General features: G+C 37.5%; 1 protein-coding gene across 2 annotated transcripts in view; it reads left to right on the forward strand.

The window, feature by feature from the left end:
* The window catches only part of MARCHF5 (membrane associated ring-CH-type finger 5), a 53,695-nt gene extending 42,359 nt beyond the window's left edge, over positions 1 to 11,336 (forward strand). For both annotated transcript variants that reach the window (XM_084994873.1, XM_001927572.6), the window contains 4 exons: positions 81 to 211; positions 7,039 to 7,222; positions 7,348 to 7,514; positions 8,283 to 11,336. In XM_084994873.1, coding sequence (XP_084850999.1) covers positions 81 to 211; positions 7,039 to 7,222; positions 7,348 to 7,514; positions 8,283 to 8,399 — 599 coding nt within the window. In that variant the 3' untranslated portion in view covers positions 8,400 to 11,336. The remainder of the gene's footprint in view (positions 1 to 80; positions 212 to 7,038; positions 7,223 to 7,347; positions 7,515 to 8,282) is intronic.
* Positions 11,337 to 12,811: the final 1,475 nt, after the last annotated feature.

Raw genomic sequence — 12,811 nt, forward strand, 5'->3', positions numbered from 1 at the left:
GATCTGTGAAGATACTGAACAGGTCTTTTTTTTTTTTAAGGTATTATGTTGAAACTTTACTTGTTTTCTTTGTATTATAGGTCCAGTTGTTTACGTCTTGGATCTTGCAGATAGACTGATCTCAAAAGCCTGTCCTTTTGCTGCAGCGGGAATAATGGTTGGCTCTATCTATTGGACAGCTGTGACTTATGGAGCAGTGACAGTGATGCAGGTTCACTATTTTATTCTATTTGATGATGTTACTTTTGATATGAAGATCAGTTAGATAGGTTTTTATTAGGAGTTTTAAAAATTGTTATTTTGGGGAGTTCCCACCTGACTAGGAACCATGAGGTTGCAGGTTCGATCCCTGGCCTTGCTCAGTGGGATAAGGATCCGACGTTGCCGTGAGCTGTGGTATAGGTCGCAGATGCAGCTCAGATCTGGCATTGCAGTGGCTTTGGCGTAGGCCAGCGGCTACAGCTCCGATTAGACCCCTAGCCTGGGAATCCCGATATGCCACAGCCCTAGAAAAGACAAAAAAAATTATTATTTTGAACAAGTAATAACATTCTCATGGCTTAAAAATAAGAAAATATATAAAAATCTATCTAGGGGAAAGACTTCCTACTCCTCTCGCTCATTTGCCCAGGTTCCCCTCTCACCATGTAGCCCCTAGTATTAGTTTCAGATATATTCTTCCATACTTTCTTTGTTCATATGCAAGAAAAAATAAATGTTCTCTTACATACACTATACCTTCCCCTCCAAAAGGAAGGATATTAGATCTAAACATAAACACCTCTTTTTCCAAAAACAGTGAATTTTGAGGATCTTTTCACAAAAGTATGGAGAAAAGCATAGCATTCTTTGTATAGATTTTCAACACTTTACTAACCAGTCTCTTGTTGATTAGACAATTATTTCTAGCTTTTTGCTATTACAAAACAATGCTACAAATCAGTAACTGGTGGTAAAGATGAGAGACTTAGATTTCGAGATTTAGTCCCAGGCCCTTGACTCTTCTTACTTTATACTTCTTCCTTAAAGATTTCCAGCTATCATAACTCTGTGTTTTGTGTGCAGACCTGTGCCTTTTGCCCTAACCTTTTCCCAGATTCAATCCTATAAGAGCAGTTTAGGAGTTCCCGTTGTGTCACAGCATAAGTGAATCAGACTAGCAACCATGAAATTGTGGATTCGATCCCTGGCCTTGCTTAGTGGATTAAGGATCCAGCATTGTCATGAGCTGTGGTGTAGGTCACAGACACGGCTTGGATCTGGTGTTGCTGTGGCATAGGCCATCTGTAGCTCCAATTTGACCCCTAGGCTGGGGACCTCCATATGCCTCAGGTGTGGCCCTAAAAAAAAAAAAAGTTAAAAAAAAAAAAAAAATTCTGTAAGAGCACTTTGGTTCTCCTTAAATGACCTCTTGTGCCTTCACACTATTATTGAAGTAAAACTTATGTTTTTCCTCAATTTGAAACCTAAATTTATTCCCTGCTGTAATTTTCCTATATCTTTGATTTCTACAATTATGTTTCCATCTACTCAATTTATAGCCTACATAGGATTACCTTTAACTCTACTTCATAGCTTGTATCTAGTCAATTGATCTAGTCCAGTTTCTCTTTTGATATGTCTTACATCTATGGCTTCCTTCCATAGTCTTTAAGACCTGACTTACTGTCATTCCTCCATCATACCTGGATGGCTAAAGAAGCCTCTTGGTTGTTTTAACTTCATTCTCTTCTGTCAATCCATCCCTCCAAATAAATCTTGCTAAAATAATGCCTTTCAACATCTTACTTCAAATTTTACCATCTTCTTTGCCTTAAGTAATCATTTTTAAAAGCAGGACGTATATTGATTAAGTGTTTCATAATAACCTTAGTAATAGTTGACACACATAGGTTTGTAGGTGATATAACTTGCTTTTCTTTAATATAAACTAAAGAGCACCTGAAGAAAAAGGAGATTAAGGGAATTATATGTAATACTCTAGAAATTGCACATAACCCATCTATGCTAGGTCCATAGTGAGCAGTCTTTCTGGTTGCTCCATTAATAATTATGATGAGACAGAATATTGCAAGGCTTCCTCATAAAATGTTGGTGACACCCCAGAAATCTGGATATAGTCACTGGAATGAATCACAAATCATTTGTCATAGGATAGTGGGTAAAAATTGAGAACCACTGACTTGAAAAAGATTCCATTTCCCTAACCTGTTACCAGTGTTCTCCACAATCGTAACTTCATTCTACCTTGAGGCCTCTTGGACTGTCTCCTCCACCCATCCTTATGTTATGTCCTTTAGCTTATGTCACCCTGCCTGCCTAATGCCTCTCCTCTCTCCACTTACCCAAATTTAAACCCTCCTTTAGCCTTAGTTCAGCCACTTTTCCTCCATGAAACCTTATCAGGCAACTCCTGCCCAGTGTGATTTCTTCTTCCTCTACATTCGTGTCTTTCTTTTTTCTTTGGGTTTTTTGGGTTTTTTTGTTTGTTTTTTCCGTTTTTGGCCTCTCCACGGCATATGGAGTTCTTGGGCCAGGGATCAGATGAGAGCTGCAGTTGCCACTTAGGCCACAGCTCACAGCAATGCCAGATCCTTAACCCATGGTGCCAAGCCAGGGATTTGAATCGGTGTCCCAGCACTCCCCAGATGCTGCCAATCCTATTGTACCACAGCAGAAACTCTAACATTCATGTCATACTTTTAAAAATTGTATTGAAGTATAGTTGATCTACCGTGTTGTTTTAATTTCTGCTGTACAGCAAAGTGTATGCCATTTTAGTTCCTCAGATGGCAGCTAATCTACTGTTGACCAAGTGCTATTTCTTAGGTTACCTAAGTTAATTAGCTTTTGCTATATTCAGGCTTTATTCTTCTTATTAACAAGTAACTTCCTTGAAAGTAGAGACAATCCTATACATTGATTTTCCTTGTATAGCATATTCACAGACTTTAAAAGACTGTCACAATTTATTTATTTATTTTTTTTTTTTTTTGGTCTTTGTTGGGCCGTACCCGTGGCATATGGGGTTTCTCAGGCTAGCAGTTGAATCAGAACTGTAGCTGCTGGCCTACGCCCAGAGCCACGGCAACACGGGATCTGAGCCACGTCAGCAGCCTGCACCACAGCTCATGGCAATGTGGGATCCTTAACCCACTGAGCAAGGCCAGGGATTGAACCTGAGTCCCCATGGATACTAGTCAGATTTGTTAACCACCGAGCCATGATGGAAACTCCAAGTACTGATTTTTTTTAATATGCCCTGTTTTATCAAATAGTAATGGGTTTGTTGGGGAGCAGGGGGATTGGTTTGGGGGTTTTTTTTGTTGTTTGTTTTGGTTTGGCTTTTTTGGGGTTTTTTTTTTTGTTTTTTGCTTTTTAGGGCCACACCTGCAGCATATGGAAGTTCCTAGGCTAGTGGTCAAATCAGAGCTGCAGCTGCCAGCCTGTGCCACAGCAATGCCAGTTCCTTGATCCTTAACAGTCTGTGTGAGGCCAGGGATTGAATCTGAATCACAACAGGAACTCCTGTAACAGGTTTGACTAATAATATTCTCTACAGTTATTTGTTAAACTCCAGTAATGAGTATCAGTTTATCATTAGATCAAGGAAGTTCAGGACCATTCGCTAGGATTCACAAAGATCTGAAAACTTAGAGATAATACTTTTTTTTTTTTTTTCTTTTTAGGGCCACACCCATGGCATATGGAGGTTCCCAGGCTAGGGGTCAAATTGGAGCTGCAGCTGCCAGCCTACACCACAGCCACAGCAACGCAGGAACCGAGCTGCATCTGCAACCTACACCACAGCTCATGGCAACACCGGATCCCTGACCCACTGAGCAAGGCCAGGGATCGAACCTGCATCCTCATGGATACTAGTTAGATTTCATTTCCATTTAGCCATGACGGGAACTCCAAAATTGTACATTATGTAATATCCAAATACATTACACAGAACTATATTTGTAGATGAGGAAACAAAAGCCCTTTGAGACTGAGTGATTTCTCTTTAAGACCTAATTGACTCTAAGAATCAGGGTGGCTCCTTTTGAGGAAAAGATTTTAGGCTAGATCAATCTTAACAGAATCTTGATAATTAGACATTTCAACAGCAGGAGCCAATTAAAGAATATAGTTTGTATCCCCTGTAAAGGGCCACCAGCTCTATTTTGGCCTTTTAAAACCTATTAGTGTGAGTCATTAAAAAAATTAACACTGAACTGAGGTCTGTGAAAATACAAAACAAATTGAAAGCCCTGATCCCCAGCCTCAAGCAGTATAGTCTGAGACAAGGTATACTTGAGTGAACAGCTGGAGAGCAGTTAAAAGGTTATGTAAAGAGATGTGAAGAGAGTGCAGAAGACTACATTCACGGTATTTTAATTCAATAAAAGTGAAAGATCATTTGAAGTTATGAAAAAATAAGTCTTAAGCTGACCCTTGAAGGGAATAATTTGGATTAGTAAAGAGGAAGAAATGATATGAGTGAAAATGAACATGTTAATAGTGACAGTAAAAAGGTTAATAAGGTGACAGAAAAGAACTGAAATTATAAGACATGTATATATGTGTTACCATTTAGAAGTAACCTTCACGTGTGCTGTCTCACTTGAAAAGATTTTTTTAGCTCAGAAGTGAGAGAGATTAGCTGTGACAGTAGGTAGGTGCTATTGTGTGATTTAAGAGTATTGGGAGACTTATCTTTCTGAGTATATTTGATAACATTTGTGTACTCTGTACTATCAGCAGTATTTGGGGTTTTCTTTTTAAATTTGACTGTTTTATTTCCCCCCCCCCTTTTTAATTGACTACTCTGAAGTCAAGTAAATCAGATTAAGGAATCAGATCACTATATTTTATCCATTTATTCCCATTTATTTCTTCATGAACCAATCTTAAGTCCAATCCCTGTTCATTGTGAAGATCTTGAATGGGCCCTTCCACATAAATTTCTGTTGAATAGACAACATGATAACTTTTTTTCTCACCACACTTGGCTGAACACCTTTCAAGTACTGTTGCATATAATTCTTGCTACAATCTTGTAGCATAGATACTATCATTTAACTCTTAGCTTGCAGGAAGAAGCTAATCCTATCCCTAATCTAGGGCTCTTTAAATGAAACCTGGTCCCAAAGGCAGCTGGAAAATTTTATCCTAGAATAATGGAACCTTAATAACCAGCCTAGTTCCACCTCTGCCTCTAGTGTAAAGACAAGCCCCACAAGCATTGTCCATTCTTAATTATATTACATTTAATTATCCTTAATTCTAAGAAAACCTGTTCATCACTGTTCTCCTGTTTAAGAGTAGAGTTCTATAGGCAGTGCTTTAAAATTAATTAAAACTCTTAGCCTTTCAGCATTGGTGAAAACTGCAGGCCTACCTAAGAAGATCTAGCTTTTAGCTCTTAAGCTGAAAAACAAACCTTTCTATAAGCCTAAAGTTCCATAGGCCTTTTTTTATACATGGATACAAAATTCTTACAGAAGACAGTCTATAGCTCCTGAATCTCACCTCAAAATTGAAGTCTTAAAAATAATCTTATTTTGGAATTCCCGTCATGGCTCAGTGGTTAATGAATCCAACTAGGAACCATGAGGTTGCAGGTTTGATCCCTGGCCTTGTTCAGTGGGTTAAGGATCCAGTGTTGTCACAAGCCATAGCTTGGATCACAGATGTGACTTGGATCCAGTGTTGTGTGGCTATGGCATAGGCTAGCGACTGCAGCTCCAATTCGACCCCTAGCCCAGGAACTTCCACATGCCACAGATGCGGCCATAAAAGGAACAAAAAACAGAATGCACATTATCCTATGCAAGATTTGCTAATTTTGTATTGACCTAAATTAACGTTATTGCTTAATTCATCTTTCATGTGTTACCCTTGAGTCTGACTGTAGTAGCAGGTGGTATAACACTACGGGTATTATATTATCCTAGTTCCTTAACATTTATATTTGCACACTTCCAAAAGATGGCTATTTAGCACACCTTTTAATTCCTAGTACCTAGGCCTGTAGCTAGCACGTAATCAGTATTCAGTTGAATGAATGCTTGCAAGTATGCATGTATGGTCAGCCTCAGCTTGAGCACAAATGGGACAAAGGCCCTTTGCTGACTGTTTACCCTGTATCTTTTTTTTGTTTCCCCATTCTTAGACACCTGATTGGAAGGTTTTTACTGCTACCCCATGCTGATCACTCTATATTTTTAAACCCTAAATTCTAAAAAAAATAATAATAATAACCCAACAAAGGAAGTTTTCAACTTTATGAATTTATTTGCTAATACTTTGGAAGTATTTAAGTCACATTTAGTTGTAACTCTAAAGTGATAATATTGAAAAATAATAAAATGATGTTAAAAATAGAATGTCATGGGGCAAGCAGTATAGGTAAAGACAATCTCTGGGCCTAGGCTTCCTGGATTAGAGAAAATGACTGGAACCTCTAGCCAAAACTGGAACTCCTGTAGCAGTCCCTGGGATCTAGACCTCGGGATTGCATTTTAGGGGAGTTAGGTCTGTAGAGCAGGCATTTAGTCAGCCAAAGAAATCATGCTTAGTCTAAGATACCACTGAATGGGGAGAAAGCCAAGGAGAAATGAGCTTTCAGGCCATCTGAAGGCCAGCCTTGGCCAGCTGTGCTACCTCCTAGTAGGAAGAACAGAAAAACAGATGCTCTTCTGGAAGACACATGAGACCTAAAATTATAGCCCAGTCTAACCAAATTAAGTAAGAGGAATGGAAGCAAGAACCAGAAGTCCCCTCCCCTCTAACTGAAATGTTATTGTGGGTTTTAAAGCTTTTATTCCAAAGTAATATGAAACAGCTTGGGAGCTTTTTTTTTCCCCCCCTTGAATGAGAGACACTTCTTAAAAATAAATCAGGACTGATAGCTTTCCAGCTTATTTTTAAAACTCTATTTCTGTATTCTTTTAAAATTTAGCATTTCCTCTAAAATGAATTACACTCAAACATGCAGCCTTTTATTAGATAAGGAAATGATTGTAGCAAATGCTATCTGTTTCACAGGTTGTAGGCCATAAAGAAGGTCTGGATGTTATGGAGAGAGCTGATCCTTTATTCCTTTTAATTGGACTTCCTACTATTCCTGTCATGCTGATATTAGGCAAGATGATTCGCTGGGAGGATTATGTGCTTAGACTATGGCGCAAATACTCAAATAAACTACAAATTTTAAACAGTATATTTCCAGGTAAGACCTTGAATTATGGTCAAAACAAGCATAACAAATTAATCTTGTGGCCGATTCTTAGCATGCCAAAGATATTGTAGCTATTCTGGTTTTTTAGTACTAATACCCTACATTTTTTTCTCTAGGGATTGGTTGTCCTGTTCCTCGAATTCCAGCTGAGGCTAATCCTTTAGCAGATCATGTCTCTGCCACCCGAATTTTGTGTGGAGCCCTTGTCTTTCCTACTATTGCGACAATAGTTGGTAAACTAATGTTCAGTAGTGTTAACTCTAACTTACAAAGGACAATCTTGGTAAGATGGCTTTAATATTATTTTTTTTCAAGTGACTATACAAAAGAGAATGAACTGTATATTTAAAAAAAAAAAAAATGGGACTAGAAAAATATTCTATGGCTCCTGGTACCATAAGCCTCTCTCTGACCCCTACTGTCATCCAATACCAGTGAAAAGGAGGATCTGCCACAGTAGTTCTGGTCTTTTGGAACTATGCTGTGGGTCACTTCCTCCCTGGAAAAAGCATGAATCGTTACACCCATCCCTGTCACCAACAAGATATGGTGAAGAGCTTCTGCTATAGGGTCAGACTGCCCAGTTCAAATCCTATCACAGACATCACCTTGCTGAGAAACCTAAATAAAATTTCTTGACTTCTTTGTGCCTGTAGAATAGAAATAGCTACCCAGGATTATTTTGAGGATTAAATGAGATAATTCACTTGAAGTACTAGCACATAGTAAGTTCTCACGTTGTTTGCTGACATTATTGTTGCCACTTTTACCCTCTGGTGGCAGCCTGCACATAGTTCCTGGGTATTACTCTCTCTACTATATGAGAATAAATTTAGAGTTGAGTGAAAGAAGATTACTTAGAGAGGCATCTCTGATCCCTGCTACCTGTAATGTCTCTCTTCATATCTCACCCCTCAGTAAAAAAGAAAACTTTCATTTGCAGTCACCTGAATTAGCATCAGTGCCTGTCTTTTGTGATTTAAGTAAAATTATTTTTATTATGTTTCTATAAATCTGCATTATAAAAAGCTAATTTTTCTTTTTATTTTAGGGTGGAATTGCTTTTGTTGCGATTAAAGGAGCATTCAAGGTTTACTTTAAACAGCAGCAATATTTACGTCAGGCACACCGCAAAATTCTAAATTATCCAGAGCAAGAAGAAGCATAGAACTGTGACTTTTCATTGTTCTTCAGTTCTCTCATTCATATGGGTCTGTTGTGTTGTTTTGATTCCATCATTAATGCACAGTAGTGGAGATTTGTGACAAACTGCTGCTCTCATATTTTTAAGAAATATAATAAAGCACTTAGGGCAGGGGAAACCCTCTCAGTAATCACGGAACCTGAGGATGTGATTTGTTTTCATTGTATTTTATGTACTTCTTTTATGGCAGTCATCTGAACCATTATCTTAGCATGGTGAACCTGAGTTTTGATCATATTTTCTCCAGAAAGAAATGTAAAGATCAAACTGTGCAAATACTTAAAAATGAACATACTATTTTATTCAAATGGCTCTTTTGTACATGTTCATGTTCAGTGTTTTCTTAGAATCAGCAACTCAGTGAAGGTACTACGAGAATTTTTCTCACTGGCATAATTTGATTACAGGCTAAACAGGAGTATATATTAATATGAGGAAATATAAATTAGTTAACAAGCCAAAAATTTATGTAAACATTCAAATGATTATCTGAACAAATGCAACTTTGTTATGTTTTTTTCTTAACCCAGGTGATGTCCTCCAAAATGTATAGGGTAAAAATTCGCAGGGCTTCCAGATCACTTTTTCACTATTAAATTTTATTTATATAATGTCGACATCTCATAGTTCATAATGTGATTTTGACTCATGCAGTCTTAATTACTGTGGTGTGTGTGTGTGTGTGTTTGTGTGTGAGAGAGAGAGGAAGAGAGAGAGACATGAGACAGACATCAGGTCCTTCCATCACTGGAGTAAGGCTTTTAAATCCATGTTTATAAAAATTAGAGCTGCCGGTTTATAGTTGTTTGAGCACAGAGAAGGATTTGCAAAAGATCAATAAAGTTATTTTACTCTCCTCTCATAGATTCCGTTATTCAGGTGTCTGTTGATCACCTCCTACTTGCACAAGCACTGTGCAAAATGCTGTGTGCGATGCAATGGTGAACAAGTTGGACTTGGTTCCTGCTTTTATGTAGTTTATGGTCTAGTTTCAACAGACAAAAAAACTAGCAGCAAGTAAACCAAGGTGAGACCTTGAGCTCTTTGTTTTTATACCAGTCAGTGAGAAGATAATTATGAAAACAAGAAATCTTGAGTAAATATTAAGGTCATTGTTTTTGTCAATTTATTATAAGCAAAAACCCCCCCAAATACTAATGTTTTTAAATTTTAATTGCTTGTTGTATTGAGGAGGCTAGCACCTTAATAATCACTGTTTAACTAGATTTATATTCATTTTTCAAAAACATTTTCAGCTGTTCAGTAGCAGCCCTTTTAATGTTCAGTAACCTGAATGATCTTGCAGTTATTTTCATGAATATCAAATTTTTTAAAGATAGTTCAAAAAACCCTCTTTATTTTCTTGTTCACCATACCTAATGCATGACAATATAAATGTTCCCCCTTACAGATAAGTGGCCACTTCTCTTTAGGATTGTAGCAAATATAGATTGAGCTATGTTAGATTGCAGTAATGTATGTTAACTTTAGTAATTTAAGACTGGTACCTTTCTTTAGTATGAATGTCTTAATTTTGAGAAATAACATGAAATTTATGTGAATGGCCTTTAAACATTCAAAGTTGTAATTATTTGGGGAGGAAGGGAATATTTGACTGACAGTGAGCCTTATTAAGAACACTGCTACAGTTCTGAAGGGGAAATATAAAATCTATGATTATATATAAAAGTAACTTAGATTATACAGCTATAATTATAAAATATATTGGCTTTTCTTTAATTTTCAATATGAAAAGGCATACTGGATAGTTCCTGAATAATTTTGTTACCTAGAACAGCTTTTAGCAGCCTTTACTAAAATTATACAAGCACACAGCTCCCATTTACTACTTTATGCCCCAAATGAGGGAGTAGCTGCTTGGGTTTATTTGGCATCAGGGCTTGTCAGGGCCAGAGAAACAACTATAATCCCTTAGGGGAAGGAAGAAGTAGTTTCTAGGGCTATGGGAAGGGAATTGCAAGTGCCTGGGGACCAGAGTGGCCTCAGCCCTGGAGTTGAACACATTTACATCTTAAGAACCATACTAGCTCAAGAAGTACCAAAAACTTGTCTCCAGAAAGTGGCCTGTACCACCCTGAAGCAGCAAAAGCATGGGCTGACCCAAGCTGGATGAAACTGGGTTCAAATCCTAATTCTGCCTTTGGTAACTATATGTATGACTTTGGCCAAGCGACAACTTTCAGCTGCAGTTTTCTTCATCTCTGAAATTCAAGTGATACTTAATCTCAGAAGACTGTTTCTAGGATTAAGTGAAAAATTAAAAGAGCAAAGGCACTTTAGACTCAAAATATCCCCATACAGAGAGAGCAGTAGTGTCTTAATTGCTGACCACTCTAGGAAAAGGGAATGAGCTAGTAAGAGAGGCATTAAAGGGACAGATCAAAGGAATGCTCTAGACTCTTGGGATGGGCGGGTGTATTTGTGTTTTCCAGTTTATTTTCATGTTGCTTTACTGTGTTATTTCTATGAATTTTAATGTTTTAAACCTCTTTTATAGAATTCAATGACAACTAGTAGAATTCTCTTCTTTGCAGAATTTAACTTATCTCCAAAGTGGCAGAAAATATTGTTCATCATTACCTAATTATCAAATGACTGTGAAGAATATAAAATTAAACTGAGTGACTTAATTAGTCACTGCCTTGCTAACTGTGCTGTAATTTTTTTTAAACGTCTTATTTTTAACATAGACTATCTCAACACTGGCTGGATTAGTTTAAATAAAGAATTTTTATGTTCTCTAGGTGTACTTTGTCTGTTGAACAACTCCCAAAACATAATTTGTTTATTCTGTACCCTATGTAATTCTTTTTAAATCATAGTAATTGAGATGCTAATGAGATTTTTCCTTAGTAAAAGTAATCTGAATTTTTTTAAAAACTATGGAGGAATTTGTCTTAATTTTGTAAGCAGGCTAGCCTAAATGTGAAGTATGTATGTTCTAATTTTTAAAATGAATCCCCTCTTACTTACCCTCAGAGCCACTTGGATGCTGATTAGGCAAGATCTGTGGGTGGTCTCATGCACAGGGTATCTTAAAGTATACTTGGGTGGTTTGTGAACACACAGAACAAGTTGCTTCCTCTGAGATACTAAGAACTTAAGTTTCTGAAGAAGATTAGGGTCTTCTAGAATGAGTTTATCAAATAAAGGCTCTTCAGTCCATGGGGATTGTATTGTGTCTAGGTCATTTCATTACCACCCTCTGTGAGACTGACTGGTAGAGGAGAAATGGCACAGAGTGGGACAGCCCTGGGTACAGATTCTAGGTAATGTTTAATTAGTTGTAGAGCAAGTTACTTTACGTTTCAGAGAGATCCTCAGCTTCCTCATCAGTAACATGAAGATTATACAGCCTCTCTGCGGGGTTATTGTGAGAGTTAAATGAGGTAACATTCTGGACACTTTGACATACAGAGAAACTAAATAAATCTGTGCCAGTTTAGAGGTTCATTTGCCCGCAACCTTTCTTTGGAGCCCTGGGATTTCAAGGTTGCCTCTTTTCTGCTACCTGCTACCCACGTACCTATTAGAAATGGTAGAGTGATCAAATGTCTTGTTCAGTTGCCTTCCTGGAGGAGAGATTTTGAGCAAAAGGAAGAGAAGGGTTTGCAGCTGAATGACTGTAGAAGCCTTGGGCAAGTAACAGATGTTAGGCCCTTCTGGTCAACCCCATGTGAGTTTCTCTTACTACTAAGAGCCTTACAAAGTTACTGTATGTCCAAAACATAATCTTTACCAGATGTTTGTTGAGCACCTCTGTGAGCCAGGCCCTGTGCTTAGTCCTGGCATGGATGGAAACTAAACCTACTTTGAGATGTCTATAGAGTGTTTTTAAGTACACAAGAGTTCTTCCTTAGTCTTATGATATTACCACTGTAAGAATGTAAGATCTGTAAGAATGAGGAGGGTTTTGCTTTTACTTTTTTTTACTATATTCCTTAAGTTAACAGCATTCAGGGGCCACTGTTGAATACTTTGAAACCTTAGAAGACATGGCCTGTTTAAATGTGGAGTGTCTCTAGTTTAAAATTAGCAAGCAAAAAAATCTAACAGGAACTGAGAGGTAATATGCTCATGATCTTTTAATAACTCACATTTATCAAGGTATTTATTCTTATGTATCAGTGTATCAATTCAGATAACTGTACACCAAAAATAAAACATGTAAAGTGCACAACTTAAGCATTAATCTTGGTAAATTTTTGCAGAATGATCACGTAATGTATCAGTCAGGGTCTAGTCAGGAAATAGAAATCACACTAGTTATTTGAACAGGTAAAATGTAATACAATGAATCATTGTAGGAAGTAAACACTCGAGGAAAGAAGGGCTTTAAAGTAGCGGGAGAAAAA

Source organism: Sus scrofa, chromosome 14 (assembly GCF_054392235.1).
Source record: "Sus scrofa isolate SSC_HxYL_T2T_F1_AM1 chromosome 14, Sscrofa_HxYL_maternal_Yorkshire_Landrace_v2.0, whole genome shotgun sequence".
Lineage (NCBI taxonomy): Eukaryota > Metazoa > Chordata > Mammalia > Artiodactyla > Suidae > Sus > Sus scrofa.